Consider the following 13,459-nt stretch of genomic DNA (forward strand, 5'->3'; position numbering starts at 1 on the left):
ACATAAGAGCGAGCACTAACAGTACCTTGTGTTTCCACAGACTCGTTTATTGAGTTTAAGACACATGCAAACAAGAGTGAAGGCCTAGTCGTGATTGACCTCACAATATTGAAATAAAATATCTTTGATATGAGGTGAGGATAAAGGAAGATGAAAGAGGGAAGGCCATGGAGTGGTGCAGCAATCTTCTGCCACGGGAAGTCTCTCTCCTTCCTTGTATTGGCATGCCATCATGACTGCAAATTGCACTGAAGGGAAAAATAAAAACATTCAATCCACTTTCTTGCATTTTAATATCTACCTGTCATTTATCAATGACACATGCACCATGATAGTATTACATAGTGAACAACTGATTGAGGCTTGACTGGGCCAGAGTAAAGTAGGGTTTAGGCAACATCTTTCAGAGAACAGTTCTCAATTAAATTATTACAAGTTGATGTCTGCCAATTAATCTAGCTGGGTTATGCATCACATATGGAACACAGATTCCAATTATGTTCTGTTTCCACTGACCTGAGTCAGTCGGCCATTTAGTCGTCATCATCGTCATCTTCTGGGACAAAGATGTCGTGCTCTTCCAACAGAGCGGCAAAATTCTTACTGATCAGAGTTCCCACATAGAGGAAAGGCACCACCACAGCTGTCATGCGGATGAGTCCAAAAGACGTCTGAAAGACAAAACAAATTAGGCTAAATTGGTCATGTTAACAATTCCTTAGAAACAACTGCAGCCCACTTCATTCGTTTTCTGAACTGTCAAATAGCTACCTTAAAATGCCTATACCCACGCTCCTTCGTATTACTATAAATGATGCAATTACAGGACGTCGTTAAAGGAATTTGCTTAACGATAAAAGCATATATTTCAATTTGAGATTTCAACCCATTTTAAGAAAATAATATCTACTTACTTCCGCGTTGTTCACTGAGTTATATAAACATACGTTCATTGGCTCCCGCAAATGTCAGGCCAAATATTAAATGGCCATTGGCAAGAGTGGTGTCAATCGAAACCAAGACACGCCTGCAATATTATAAACCTCCCACTACATTCCTATTTTCTGAATCATGAAGGTAGTAGGCCTACCAAGTAATAAACACTCACTTTGTCAGGTCTGGGTAGAATAGTGCCCGAACTAGACGACACCACAGTCCGGCATGGGGTAAACTTCGATATGTTCGTTGGTTTCAGACCAGATTTGCAGCTACCTATGGCCGTATTTCTCGATACAACCTGCCTCGAGAGTCGTAAGACAGCCGTCGCCATATTTCCAGTTTACAGTGTGGGGCGGAATCGTATTGTGGGCGTGTTTATGCGCGTTGCTGCAGAATACCATGACTACGTTCAACACAGTGAAAATTACAAAGTCCATACTTGTTCAGATAAGACAGTACCAATACATGTAACGTTCAATATCCTAATATATCATAATTTTAATGTAATAAAAAATTGTACACATACGTCACATTTTCATGAATTTGTTAGGTTTTCTTTACGTAGCCTAAATAATGATAAGTTGTCAATCATCCAACCAGGGCGCGAGGACTGCAGCACTTCCTAGAGGGGGCCAGCGGTAAAGAGCGCGCACCAGAAAGAGGAAGTCGAGAAGGGGCTTTGCACACAAAAAAATATAATTTAAATGTCGGAGTTCATTTGGAGATTTAAAATGAATTAGGGGACAGCAGGCAATCTTAAAATTACATACAACTTAGATTTTCTCTTAATTATTCAAACCTCAGAATAAAACCCGCCACTACACTTGTTTTAGTGACCCTTCGCCATACGAGTTTAGTCAAGGCGATAGGGAAGTAAGCGAGAAGGACGAGCGGAATTTCTAAATACATAATTTTACCAGCAAACAACGAGATTATAACCTACACCTAAACACGTTTTGATGGTAGAAGGTCTCAATGCATCATTGAGCAACAGAATTAGCGTCAACTGGTCTTCACGAGAACTTGAGATTCCCCGAGAAAAGTTGTTCGTGGAGCACGAGCCGTCAGAGGCCTGTGGTCGAGGCTGCATGCATAGACCTTCGGCGTGGTGGAGTGCCTGTGACATAAACAAGAAACATGTCGGCCCAAGCGCAAATGCGAGCGATGCTGGACCAGTTAATGGGCACAGGGAGAGATGGTGAGTATTATATGCTGCGCCCAGATCTGATATTTTGTTGTGCGACACGGCATTTTCTCCTGATCATGTATTTTTTTACCCTGCTGAGCCTTGGCTAACGTTAGCTTGCTAGCTAGCGTTAGCTACGTCAATAGAGGTGTCATGCATTGCTATGTTGCTATCAAGCTAGCTGGCTACCTGTTGGTGCTAGCTAGCTAGCTTATAGCGTTAGCCGGCGAAATTGTAATCATCTTGTTACGATGGAGTCAATCCATGTCACTGGTAGTGTGGACTAGAACGCCTGTGTACCGTGTGGTCTCATGGCGAAATGTTTCCACACTGGGAATTGATAGCTAACGAACTGCCTACCTTGCAAGCTACAATTCGAAACCTAAGTTTGTCGGCTTGCTCTTTGGAGCCAACATGCTATTCGTTTTTAAAATGAATGGGAGTCTGCTTGATAACTTAGTAAAATGACTAACACAAGCTCATGTTGGGATATCCCTACTGTAATACTGTAATTCTAACACTGTGAATTATTTATCCATCTGATTGTGATCACATTGCAATCCGAAATATCTGCTAATGTCGTGTTTGTGTAATGTTTCTAGGGGACTCCATGCGCCAGAGAATCAAGTTCACAGACGAGCGGGTTTGCAAGAGTCACTTGCTGGACTCCTGTCCTCATGATATTCTTTCAGGCACTGTGAGTATAATATGGGTTATTTACACACACAGGTATACATCCTTCAGCCTTTAGCTATATAGCTGACTCTGGCCCAACAGTTGGTTTGTGCACGGCCCCCTGTTACTAAAATATCTAATAAGTCATAAAATAGTACTGCAGAGTACAGCCTTAAGATGTTCAGTAAATATACTGGTCATTAAAGTCAGGGTAGGTGATGTTGTTGAGGAGCTTTTTGTCATATGAGCAGAAATAACCGTCACATCCTGATAGTGTAATTGGTGTGGCTGGGGTAACTCACTCCTCAGGTATATATACAGGCCATCCGTGCTTGGGATGTTTGAGGTGGCGGGTTCGCTCCCAGTGACGGGCGAACGGCGGCCCAGTGTACCTCCGACGGAGGCGCGGCCACGTCCGTTACTATAGCAACCAATAAATCGAAAGGTCTGACAGTAAAAATGAAATGCATTCGATATCTGTGGGCGTCGCAGGACTGTAATGAATGCAACTGATTGGACGGCGTTGGGACCGAATGCTAGGATGGAACAGGCAGCTTGTCTGTCTACCTCCCGGCAGGAGTAAGGCAGCATTTGTTTGGGAGAGTTTGCTTTGAGAGGAGGGGTGGGATATTTGGATTTGAATCCGTTCGAACTGAAGCCAACATTGCTAGGTTTGCAAAACGTACATCCCCTGCCTAATGACGTCACTTCTTTTCCAGCGAATGGACCTGGGAGAATGTGTGAAGGTTCACGACCTGGCTCTCAGAGCAGATTATGAGATTGCCTCCAAACAGCAGGAGTATTTCTTTGAACTGGACGTAAGTTCCTTCCCTGCATATTTGGGACTTCTGGTCATTGTATCTGTCGCACACCGGCCGTAGGTTATGAAAGGGCAAATGGGCTCATTGACTTTTCCTCTTGATATTTCTCTCCCTCCCCTGTCCTCTCTCACCTCCTGCTGATTGGTCCCCAGGCCGCCGAGCACCTGCAGTCCTTCATTGCCGACTGCGATCGCAGGACCGAGCTGGCTAAGAAGAGGCTGGCCGAGACACAGGAGGAAATCAGCGCTGAAGTGGCTGCAAAGGTGACCCACCCATCCCCCCGCACACACACGCACTTCTGAAAACAGTTTGGAGATATGTCCCGTGATGCGTTTGCCATCCATAGACGCCGTGCCCGTTAATCCCATTTCATAGCTGCACAAACTGACTTGTGTGCCTTCATGGATGAAGGCTGTCTGTAATCTTTCCCGATAAGGCTTCAAAGGCTTTATTCAAATTGGCGGTGAACTGGTTCTAACGGTGTTCTAACTCCCTCCACCCCGGGCCAGGCCGAGCGGGTGCACGAGCTGAACGAGGAGATCGGCAAGCTGCTGGCTCGGGCCGAGCAGCTGGGCGGCGAGGGCAACGTGGACGAGGCGCAGCAGGTGCTGGAGAAGGTGGAGAAGACCCGCGCCATGAAGAAGGAGGCAGAGGTCAGTTGGGCGGGAGGGGGGGGGGATGCTGTCCTAGGGGCCAGGGAGGATCCCAAGGACATAGTAGCCTTGAACTTTACTATTCATTTTTTATTATTGTTTATTTTCAAACTGTCCCGATTCTCATTCTTCTCGATGTGCCTTTTCCCCTCCAGGACGTGTACAGGAACTCCATGCCCGCGTCTAGTTTCCAGCAGCAGAAGCTGAGGGTGTGCGAGGTGTGCTCCGCCTACCTCGGTCTCCACGACAACGATCGCCGCCTGGCCGACCACTTTGGCGGCAAACTGCACCTGGGCTTCATTGAGATCCGCGAGAAGCTGGACAAGCTCAGGGTAGGTCACGCAGCCTCCCCCCCCCTACGCCTCTCCTTACTGTCGACAGTACTTGACATTTCCACAAGGGGCCCGAAGGCACAAGGGGCCTGAAGGGAACTTTTTCAAAGTCTAGTAGTTCTGGGACTAAGCGTTGGCGGTCGGTTAACTTGGAACTGTCGACTGTTTTCCGAGCAGAAAGCGGTCGTCGAGAAGCAGGAGCGCATGCGGACCCGGAGACGGGAGGAGCGCGACCGGGAAGAGGAACGCGAGCGAGAATGGGAGCTGGAGCGCGAGCGCGAGAGGGAGACGGAGCGCGAGAGGGAGAGGGAGCGAGAGCGCGAGAGGGAGCGCGAGAGGGAAAGGGAGAGAGACCGAAGGAGGTAGGCTGTTTGCCGAGTCTTTTCCAGGATTCGGTGACATGCACTAAGACATGGGTTTTCCTAGCATTTGATAGGCCGAGTGTTTGCGTCAACCTGTGTGTGGTTCCTTCCTCAGGTCGAGGTCCAGAAGTGGCGAGCGTTACAGGTACGCCACGGTAACCGCTATCAACATTTAGCTACCAACTCTTACCGCAACAGCGATGACCTAAACTCCTCCCCGCCTTTCCCCCCCCCCTCTCTCTCCATCTCTCTCTCTCCCTTCCTCTCAGGGAGGGGGGCAGTTCATCCTCCCATCACTCGAGACGGCACCGCTCCTCCCGGTCCAGGGAAGAAGGGGGCGAGCGAGACAGGGAGAGGGAGAGGAAGCATAGACACAAGGAGAGGCACCGCTCGCGCTCGCACTCCCACAGGAGCAAGAGGAAGAGGTGAGCCTGCCGCCACCTGCGTGAGAGCCCCCGGCTCCGCAGCACTGCCTCAGGGACATGCCCGTCACATAACCATGGCTGTACCGCTAGCAAAGCGGTTCAGACAGTGACATAGTTGAGCTGTTGCGTACGAGTTGAAAGGAGACAATGACTCGACAATGATAAATTGCAGACAGCATTTTTTATATATTGTTCTTTCTTCAGGCAGTCATTGCATACAAAGGGTAACTGCTCATGTACTCGACGTACTTAGTCAAAATAATTTGTGTGTGTACAAAATGAGATGCATTGTTTAACTGTTCTTCCCTTTTGGACAACAACGACCTAAAATTAAAACCTCTTTGTTAAATGGCTATTTGAAGAGTAGGGTATGTGCTCGTACCAGCCTTTAACCCACTGCCACGGCTGGTGCGGTCTGGGTTTTTACCCGATTCCCTCATCCCAACACCTCACGGTGCCTGTCCCCCCCCCCCCCCCAGGTCCTCCAGAGACAGAACCTCAAACACCCACGACAAAGAGCGCTCCCCGGCCTCCCAGGAGCGCTGGCGGGAGGCCGGAGGGGAGGCCCGCCGCAACGACCGTCCCCAGTTCCCAGGGGAGGACAGGGAGAGGTCCACTTCCCCGGAGCTGGCACGTGGGAGAGAGCGGGAGAGGTCCGTGTCCATCGAGAGAGACCGGCGCTCCAGTTCAGAGGAGAGAGAGTCGGGGGAGATATAAGAAACAGTTTGGTGGGGGAGGGGTTCCCGAGGTCTTGCGTCGATGGGGAGGGGGCGGGGTTAAAAACGAGTCTGGGAGTGTGGGTGTGGGCGTGCGGTTGGGATGTGCATGCGTGCGTGCGAGTACTGAATGTCTGTTCATGTTTAGACCGGGGACATGAATTAGGTGGGGGGTGGGGGTACAAATTTGATAAAGGAACAAGACTATTTGCGACCAGGAGAGCTGACTAATTCACATACGCAAGAAATATGGGTGTGAATTATGACTCAAATGTGAGTGGATGGGAATGACTTGAAAGAATTGAAAGACCAGGGAAGCTTTACTGAACATCATCTTGTGTTAATAAATTGGATATTTAGAGCAAGCGAAATATGAGATGGGGGGGGGGGGGGATATGGAACTTGTACCTTAAAAACCTCTTTTGTTTTAGACATGCTGTTCAGTTTTTTTTTATTTTATTATCATTATGATATACAATGTTATTACCATTGTTTTTTTGCGTTCCATTGAAGAATCCGATATTTGGTTTCGTACGGGGGTGTGTAGCCATGGGTTTATACATACAGACACACATTTACACTCACACTCGCCACACACACACTTGATGAATACACACTCATACTGGACATGTAGAATGAGATATAGGACATTCACAAGCATTTTAGATATTGGAGCTCTGGCCAGTGGTATTGAGTTAGTTAGCACACTCTGTCCTTTTGCTGTGAAACAAGATGGAGGTTTTGCAGGATCTGTACCTTGCTGTGCCATCTACAGTACTACAAAGTAAATAAAATGTTTGCTTCCGTTGATAACAGTTTGCAGAGTCGTTCTTGTTTGATTCAGGTTGAGCATCTAATTAGTATGTTTGATGCTGCCTTAGACAGTAGTCCTATAACACATTTGATAATACTTCAGCCTTGTTTGTGAAATGGGCATACACGGCATACTGTATATGTAGATTTATGAAGTTCATAACTTGTTGTATTGTAACGGACATTGAACTCCAGTGACATAGGTGGCAGTAGTGCTCCAATCACTTTGTAGAATAAGAGTACGGCGTAGACGTGATGACGTACTTTGCATACGACGCATATTCAAAAATAACGCGCCACACTGCAAGTTGTCATGGATGAAATTGGCTCTTTTCTTTTTTAAGCAGCGCCATAACAAGTAAATAAGGAAACATGTCTGCACTTAAACCATTTAATAAACTGCCTGAACTGAACACAGCGAACATTTTGGTAAGTAAGATGTAGCTACATATGAAGGACTAACAGCTACTAACCTAGCTACCTAGACAGTTGTCAACAACGTATCACAAAGACAGTAGGTGGAGATCGTGATGTAGCGTTAATGTTTCCCGTTACAGCTGGTGGACAATGAGGAGCAGTTTCAGCAGAAGCTAGCTGACGCAATTGTGCAACAAGAAAAATCTGTCAACGTCATTGTGTGAGTGTCATATGTTCTACGTTCATATGCTACAACTTAGCTATATATACAATGTATTATTACTCTCTAACTTGCTGACGAAGGAACACAGGTAAACTGACCCGCTTAATGTTTGTTTAGGAGATTAGCAAGAAATCTTCCCCTACCCATGGAGAATGAAGAAAGTCGTCCTCGGATAGACCTTGTGGTCTTTATCGTAAACCTCACCTCAGATCTCAGGTGAGGTCAACACAGCTTTACGTTGAGGTGGTTGGTTCAACAGACAACTAGTCAACCAACAGTTATCTACAATTTGTGGGCATTGGGGTTTGTGAGTGTTACATTCATCTACTAATTCCCCATTCAGTTACAAGTCAACAGAGACTTCCCTGAAATACTTGGATCCAAGTTACTTCCTCGGAAAAGTCTGCTTCCTTGTCACCAATGGTGAGAACTCGACATGCCTATTCGTTCTCCTTTATCTCCTACATTTAAGACTAATGTAGTGCACATGAACTCTCATTTATCACTGGGTAGAATGGCAGTATGCGTCCGAACCCTTAATTGTGTGTGTGTGTGTTGCTTCCCTCCATCTCTAGCTCGTAACGCAGCAGTGCCCCCCGAGCGCCTGCTGTCTGTCAGGAAGCTAGCTGCATCCTTCCATTGTCCCTTCATGTGTGCCGAAGACCAGGTTGGTGTGAAGAGAGGATGCCATGAATGTCTGGGGACAAATCTAAAACACACTTATTTCACGGCCCCTCTCTGTCTCTCCCCCCCTCTCTCCCCCTCCCTCCCTCCGTGCGCCGTCTCTCTTTCAGACGACAGACGGAGTGACCGCGGCGGCAGACAGGCTGCTCTCGATCCTCAGGGTGGCGGCGGGCCTCGTTCCCATGGCAACGAGTCTCTACCTGTCCACTTTGACTCGCTGCACTGTGCCCGCTGATATGGACCAGCAGGGCTTTGACTGAACCTGCCACCCGGGACTCTGACTGAGCCGCCGTCGAATCGGACTTGGACCAGAACCAACTCCTCGCGTTGATCCCTGAACTATCCCTGAACAGCAAAGGGATCTTATCCCACGTGTAAATAAAATGTCTTTGTAAATAAACTTGAGATGTTTCCTAAGAGCTGTCGTGTTTGTGCTTTGTCATTCAACAACAACAACAATTCAGATGAGGAACATGTTTGGGTGTAGCTGTTATATAACTGATCATATTTTTTATGAGGGACTGGTATTTAAGGACACTAGAGGGAGTGCCAGACCTGAGACACCATTTGAAAAATGACAATGGACATGCACAAACTAGACGGTAAAGTAAGGCACAAAAGTATGTGTGTTATGTTTCTCTCCTCTCATACACACACTGTCTCTATCACATTCACAGACACCTCTCCTCTTGGTAAAGCTGTCAGTTAAGATATGCTTAATTAGGCATGAGTATTATTTTCTGCTCACGCTATCCCTTTTTCTTTTCACTACGCACCCACCTCAACACCTATCCTCTGTGTAGATCATGGCCTTGAGTGACCTTTTGCCCATTGGCCTCTTCGCCATAGACTTAGCTTTGACATTCTCTTCATAAAGGTACTGCATTATTTGGTGGCAGTTTGGGGTGTCTGACATGGTACAGAACAAGAATGTTCATGGTTTTCATCACAATTGATTTATTGACCATTTTTGGGGGCAGGGCCGGACACACTATAAAAAGACATAAGGATAGGGGAGGTGTGTGTTCATTGACAACTGTCTATCAAGGAACTTGCATGCTTCATTGTTTTTCCTTCTTCACCTTTCAGTTGGTGGAACTCTTCTGTCCTCCGCAGCGGGTCAGCAGACGCAAAGAGAATGTCTGTGCATGAGGGAAGGAGAGAGACCTAGTCAAGTCGACTTGATTGTTAAGGACATTTAAGTCAAAGCAGGTGGGTGACCGGGTCACCTAGGGGCTGACACAGTGCCTGGTGTCACGTCTGCAGAGATGGTGGCCCGGCAATCGCTCTATTAATAGTGATGCTCTCACCATGGAAATGAAGCAACTTCCTCAGGATTGGTCAGCTGCCATCCGCTGACAAGGCCAGAGCATAATTCTTTCTTGACTTCAATGGAGACTTCAATACCGAAGGACTTGTGACCTTGAGTTGGAAGCAATTCCAATAAACCATATTCCGTACTCAGTTCCTGTTTATTTAATCTCTCTTTACCTTGAGTGATCTCTGCTCTTAATTCACTCAGCTATCAATATCCAAACCCTGCTGAGCAGGGGAGAGTGTCAGCATGATGCTTCCAGCAAAGAATGCCCCAGCCAACACCACAGCATCCCATTGGTATTCCCATGGCGCCAGGGCTGGAGAGGGTCAACAAGTGTGAGAGGCGGGGAAGGAGATGCTCCTGCCATGTGGTACAGAGGGAGTCACGTCCACATTGAGATAAGGCTACAGGATTGGTGCGAGAGAGGAGGATGGATAGAGAGGCAGAGAACTGACCAGAAGAGACAAGGGAAGTGAGGAGGAGGAAAAGAGTGAGGCTGAGAGTTCCCCCTAGATAGGAGAAATAACAAATCGAGAGAGAGAAAGAGAGACAGAGATAGAGAGAGAGAAAGGGAGAAATAGCAAAGGGAGAGAGGGAAACTGAGACATGGCAAGAGAAAGAATGAAAGAGAGAAAGAAAGAAAGAAAGAATAAGTGTGAGAAGCAGCAATGTAGTGTTTGTGTTTGCATTTGTGTCTGTTAATGAGGGGAGCTTGTGGACAAATTGCTGACCGCTTGCTAAGTCCTTTCTTTCTCTCTGAGGCAGGAATACGTGTGGTAATGTGTATGTCCTGGTGGATACACATCTTGTTGATACATTCTACTTATCCATGTCATTTTTAATTGTTCATAGATCATTACATTTACATTTAGTCATTTAGCAGACGCTCTTATCCAGAGCGACTTACAGTAAGTACAGGGACATTCCCCTCGAGGCAAGTAGGGTGAAGTGCCTTGCCCAAGGACACAATGTCATTTGGCACGGTGGGGAATCGATCCGGCAACCTTCTGATTACTAGCCCGACTCCCTCACCGCTCAGCCATCTGACTCCCAGATCATAGATTCTAAAGATGATCATAGATTATTTTACAAGAAGCAGTAAAAAATGCCAACAGTATGTTGTAGTTGTGTTTGTTTATTGGTTTATTTGCAAGTCTTAACATGAGTAAGAGTGCCATGTGTGTCATTTGACATTCAAAAAGCACAAAATGATGCTATTTTTTTGACAATGACAGTAATGATGAACAGAGAGAACAGGATGAGGTCATGTTGACTCCAACAGTTACATCGTGTGAATCAAACTCACTAAGGTGAGACTATCTGTCTATCGGCAAAGCAGTGCTTCGATTCAAATTTATAGAACAGCTTTGCCCTTGCAATTCTAACATCAGATTTCCTTATGTTCATTTTAACGAAGTTAAAGTTTAACAAAGTTTTTTCAAATCCATTCAGACCTCCCAACAATAAATCATGTTGATGTTCATGTTACGTATGTGGCGTGAGTCTAAGGTTTAGCCAGTGAAGCCCAGCTCTTTGTAAGTGACGTCGATGTCAGCGATGACCACGGCCATCACCCTCCTCAAGGCGTCCTGCCCAGCCGCATCCAGCCCGGCCTTTTCCCCCATGACCTTGGCGATGACCTCAGTGATAAGCTAGTATGAAAACAGATCAAATACTTTGATAAGATATTTTGTTTTGGTTTTTCAATATTTCTTATGGAGAAGAAATGGAAAAAATGTTTAGCACACCCAATTTGGGACGGAGAATTCAGAATTCTAGATTGATTATCCACTTGGGCAGTTGGTAAAATTAAACAGAAGTGTGATAAATAATATTTTAGCATGGAGAAGCCACAAGTGTGAGAAAACAGAAAGAAAATTAATGAAAGGGAGACGAGAGATTCATTTTCACCTTGAAGTTGTTGAGGGCAATCTTGTGCGTTTTGGCATGGGTGGTGGCCAGGGGCTTCAGGAGTGCAGCATGGTCACCCTTAGCCTTCAGCAGATCACCCAGCTTCTTCAGCACGGTGGCGCCGTGCGCTGATACGGCTGTGTTGCCCGCGAGGTCGCTCTTGGCGATGCCAGCAAACTTAGGGAACAGGTTCTGGGTGTCTGGATTTTCATTGAACAAACTAGAGAGAGGGAGAGATAAATAAAGAGAGGGAGACAGTGATACAGGGTGAATAAAAAAGTGGTGTTAAAATCTTGACGACTTTCGCTAGTGATACACATCGAAGCACCTTGCATGGGGTTACGCAATGGGTCGTTCCTCGCCTTTTAGCTAGTGCAGTTTCATACTCCATTTTAGCTATGAATTTATCTCAATGTACTGCCTTGACTGCATACTCCACTGACCGGGTCAGAACCAGACCTCCATGGGTGTTGTAGTCGGCCTCGACCGGGCCCCAGCACTTCAGCACCATGTCAAAGTCTGCCATACTCTGAGGAAAAGGGGGTCAGATGGCTGAGCGGTTAGGGAGTTGGGCTATTAATCAGAAGGTTGTTGGTTCGATTTCCAGCCGTGCAAAATGACGTTGTGTCCTTGGGCAAGGCACTTCACCTTTCTTGCCTCGGGGAAAATGTCCCTGTACTTGCTGTAAGTCGCTCTGGATAAGAGCGTCTGCTAAATGACTAAAAAATTTAAAATAAAAAATTAAAATAAAAAAAGGAGATGCGGAGGCGGTTAGGGGTTATGAGTTAGGCTTAGGTTATCAACCAGTTCACAGTAGAGATATTTATGATCAGAGTGCAGTTCCTAATTCACACGTAGTGGCTACATTTATAGTGTGGATTCATTTAAGAACAATGGAAGATGGCCAGTGTTTTCTCAAACAATTGGCAATCAGGTGATTGTATATGATATGCAAAATAAGATAAAGCAAGCACACACACAAGTCTGTTGTGTCGTTAGATTTGTCCATTAAAGCATAGCTCTGAAAGTCTGGCAACAGACTCATCTCATCTGGGAATTGTATAAGTATAAGATAAAAAAGTAATGGATAAAATATAGTTTGTAGTGGTAAGTAGGTAGGTTAAGAGTGTGTCCCATGATATCTGGAGGGTAAAACAGGGTGTGTGAAGGGGGAGAGGAGGAGAGGGCAGCTGGGTACACTGGTGAGTCTGCATGGCATGACAGGCACACACAAACACACACTAACACACACTACTAGCACATAACTGAAAAATGACATTCGCTCAGCAACAGACCATAAACAGGGAACTGTTTAGTATTTGTTTTGTGTTAGCAACCAATATATTGTTAAGGAAAAAATATATACATTTTACCGGTAATAGACGGAAACGAAGATTTGAACACCCCAGATACTTTTGACCTGACCAACCCCCCCGACCCAACCTTTTATAACCCCACCCTTCTCTTCCTCCTCCTCTTCTCTCACTCATCACACTTCACCCAACAATTAATCCATCCCTTTTTTAAACACTCTCCCTTTTACTTTCTGTGCTATCAAATCGTAGGATGCCTTGCTATTAGTGCAGGCATTGTATACTAACCCAACACATCTGGTCTTTTTGAATGAGATTGAAAAGATGTTGTGATAAACAATTTGTCAATAATTATCAGTGGGATTCATGGCACTCTTTCCAAAGAGAGAAACTGATTAAATGAGACACTACACAAACCTTTAACGATGTATAATATTTATATCTCGTTTCACAGAAATAATTAACTGCATGATGGTAACGTCATTATGGTGACTGTTTGGTGCGATTGGGTGTCGATGTTTTTTAGATAATATCCCTAACAAATCAATTAAAGTAAAACTTTGAATCTGCCAGTAATGGTGACAATAATAAATATTGGGGATTCTAATAATAACACATAAAACAATTGGTTCTCGCCAGTCGCTAGTGTCACCAGCTCAAGACTCTGCTAT

At 45.8% G+C, this 13,459-nt stretch overlaps 4 protein-coding genes across 4 annotated transcripts; 2 read left to right on the forward strand and 2 right to left on the reverse strand.

Annotated features, from left to right (window-relative positions):
* Positions 1 to 3: 3 nt before the first annotated feature.
* Positions 4 to 1,304, reverse strand: smdt1b (single-pass membrane protein with aspartate-rich tail 1b). Its single transcript, XM_047044105.1, has 3 exons — positions 1,109 to 1,304; positions 517 to 671; positions 4 to 248 (listed from the first exon to the last, which is right to left on the reverse strand). Exons 1-2 carry the CDS (start codon positions 1,268 to 1,270, stop codon positions 534 to 536), a joined length of 300 nt encoding a protein of 99 aa, XP_046900061.1. The 5' UTR covers positions 1,271 to 1,304; the 3' UTR covers positions 4 to 248; positions 517 to 533.
* A 259-nt stretch (positions 1,305 to 1,563) lies between these two features.
* Positions 1,564 to 6,922, forward strand: zgc:158803 (LUC7 domain-containing protein). Its single transcript, XM_047044104.1, has 10 exons — positions 1,564 to 2,137; positions 2,728 to 2,822; positions 3,520 to 3,618; positions 3,774 to 3,884; positions 4,131 to 4,274; positions 4,430 to 4,606; positions 4,784 to 4,968; positions 5,084 to 5,113; positions 5,238 to 5,393; positions 5,873 to 6,922. Exons 1-10 carry the CDS (start codon positions 2,077 to 2,079, stop codon positions 6,108 to 6,110), a joined length of 1,296 nt encoding a protein of 431 aa, XP_046900060.1. The 5' UTR covers positions 1,564 to 2,076; the 3' UTR covers positions 6,111 to 6,922.
* Positions 6,923 to 7,151: 229 nt separating this feature from the next.
* Positions 7,152 to 8,654, forward strand: pane1 (proliferation associated nuclear element). Its single transcript, XM_047044066.1, has 6 exons — positions 7,152 to 7,351; positions 7,480 to 7,559; positions 7,680 to 7,778; positions 7,906 to 7,985; positions 8,138 to 8,229; positions 8,357 to 8,654. Exons 1-6 carry the CDS (start codon positions 7,295 to 7,297, stop codon positions 8,504 to 8,506), a joined length of 558 nt encoding a protein of 185 aa, XP_046900022.1. The 5' UTR covers positions 7,152 to 7,294; the 3' UTR covers positions 8,507 to 8,654.
* Positions 8,655 to 10,702: 2,048 nt separating this feature from the next.
* Positions 10,703 to 12,907, reverse strand: mb (myoglobin). The gene is made up of 4 exons (XM_047044021.1): positions 12,849 to 12,907; positions 11,919 to 12,004; positions 11,476 to 11,695; positions 10,703 to 11,216 (listed from the first exon to the last, which is right to left on the reverse strand). The coding sequence occupies exons 2-4, from the start codon at positions 11,999 to 12,001 to the stop codon at positions 11,076 to 11,078; spliced, it is 444 nt and encodes a 147-aa protein (XP_046899977.1). The 5' UTR covers positions 12,002 to 12,004; positions 12,849 to 12,907; the 3' UTR covers positions 10,703 to 11,075.
* Positions 12,908 to 13,459: the final 552 nt, after the last annotated feature.

This window comes from Hypomesus transpacificus, chromosome 21, assembly GCF_021917145.1.
Source record: "Hypomesus transpacificus isolate Combined female chromosome 21, fHypTra1, whole genome shotgun sequence".
In the NCBI taxonomy this organism is placed as follows: domain Eukaryota; kingdom Metazoa; phylum Chordata; class Actinopteri; order Osmeriformes; family Osmeridae; genus Hypomesus; species Hypomesus transpacificus.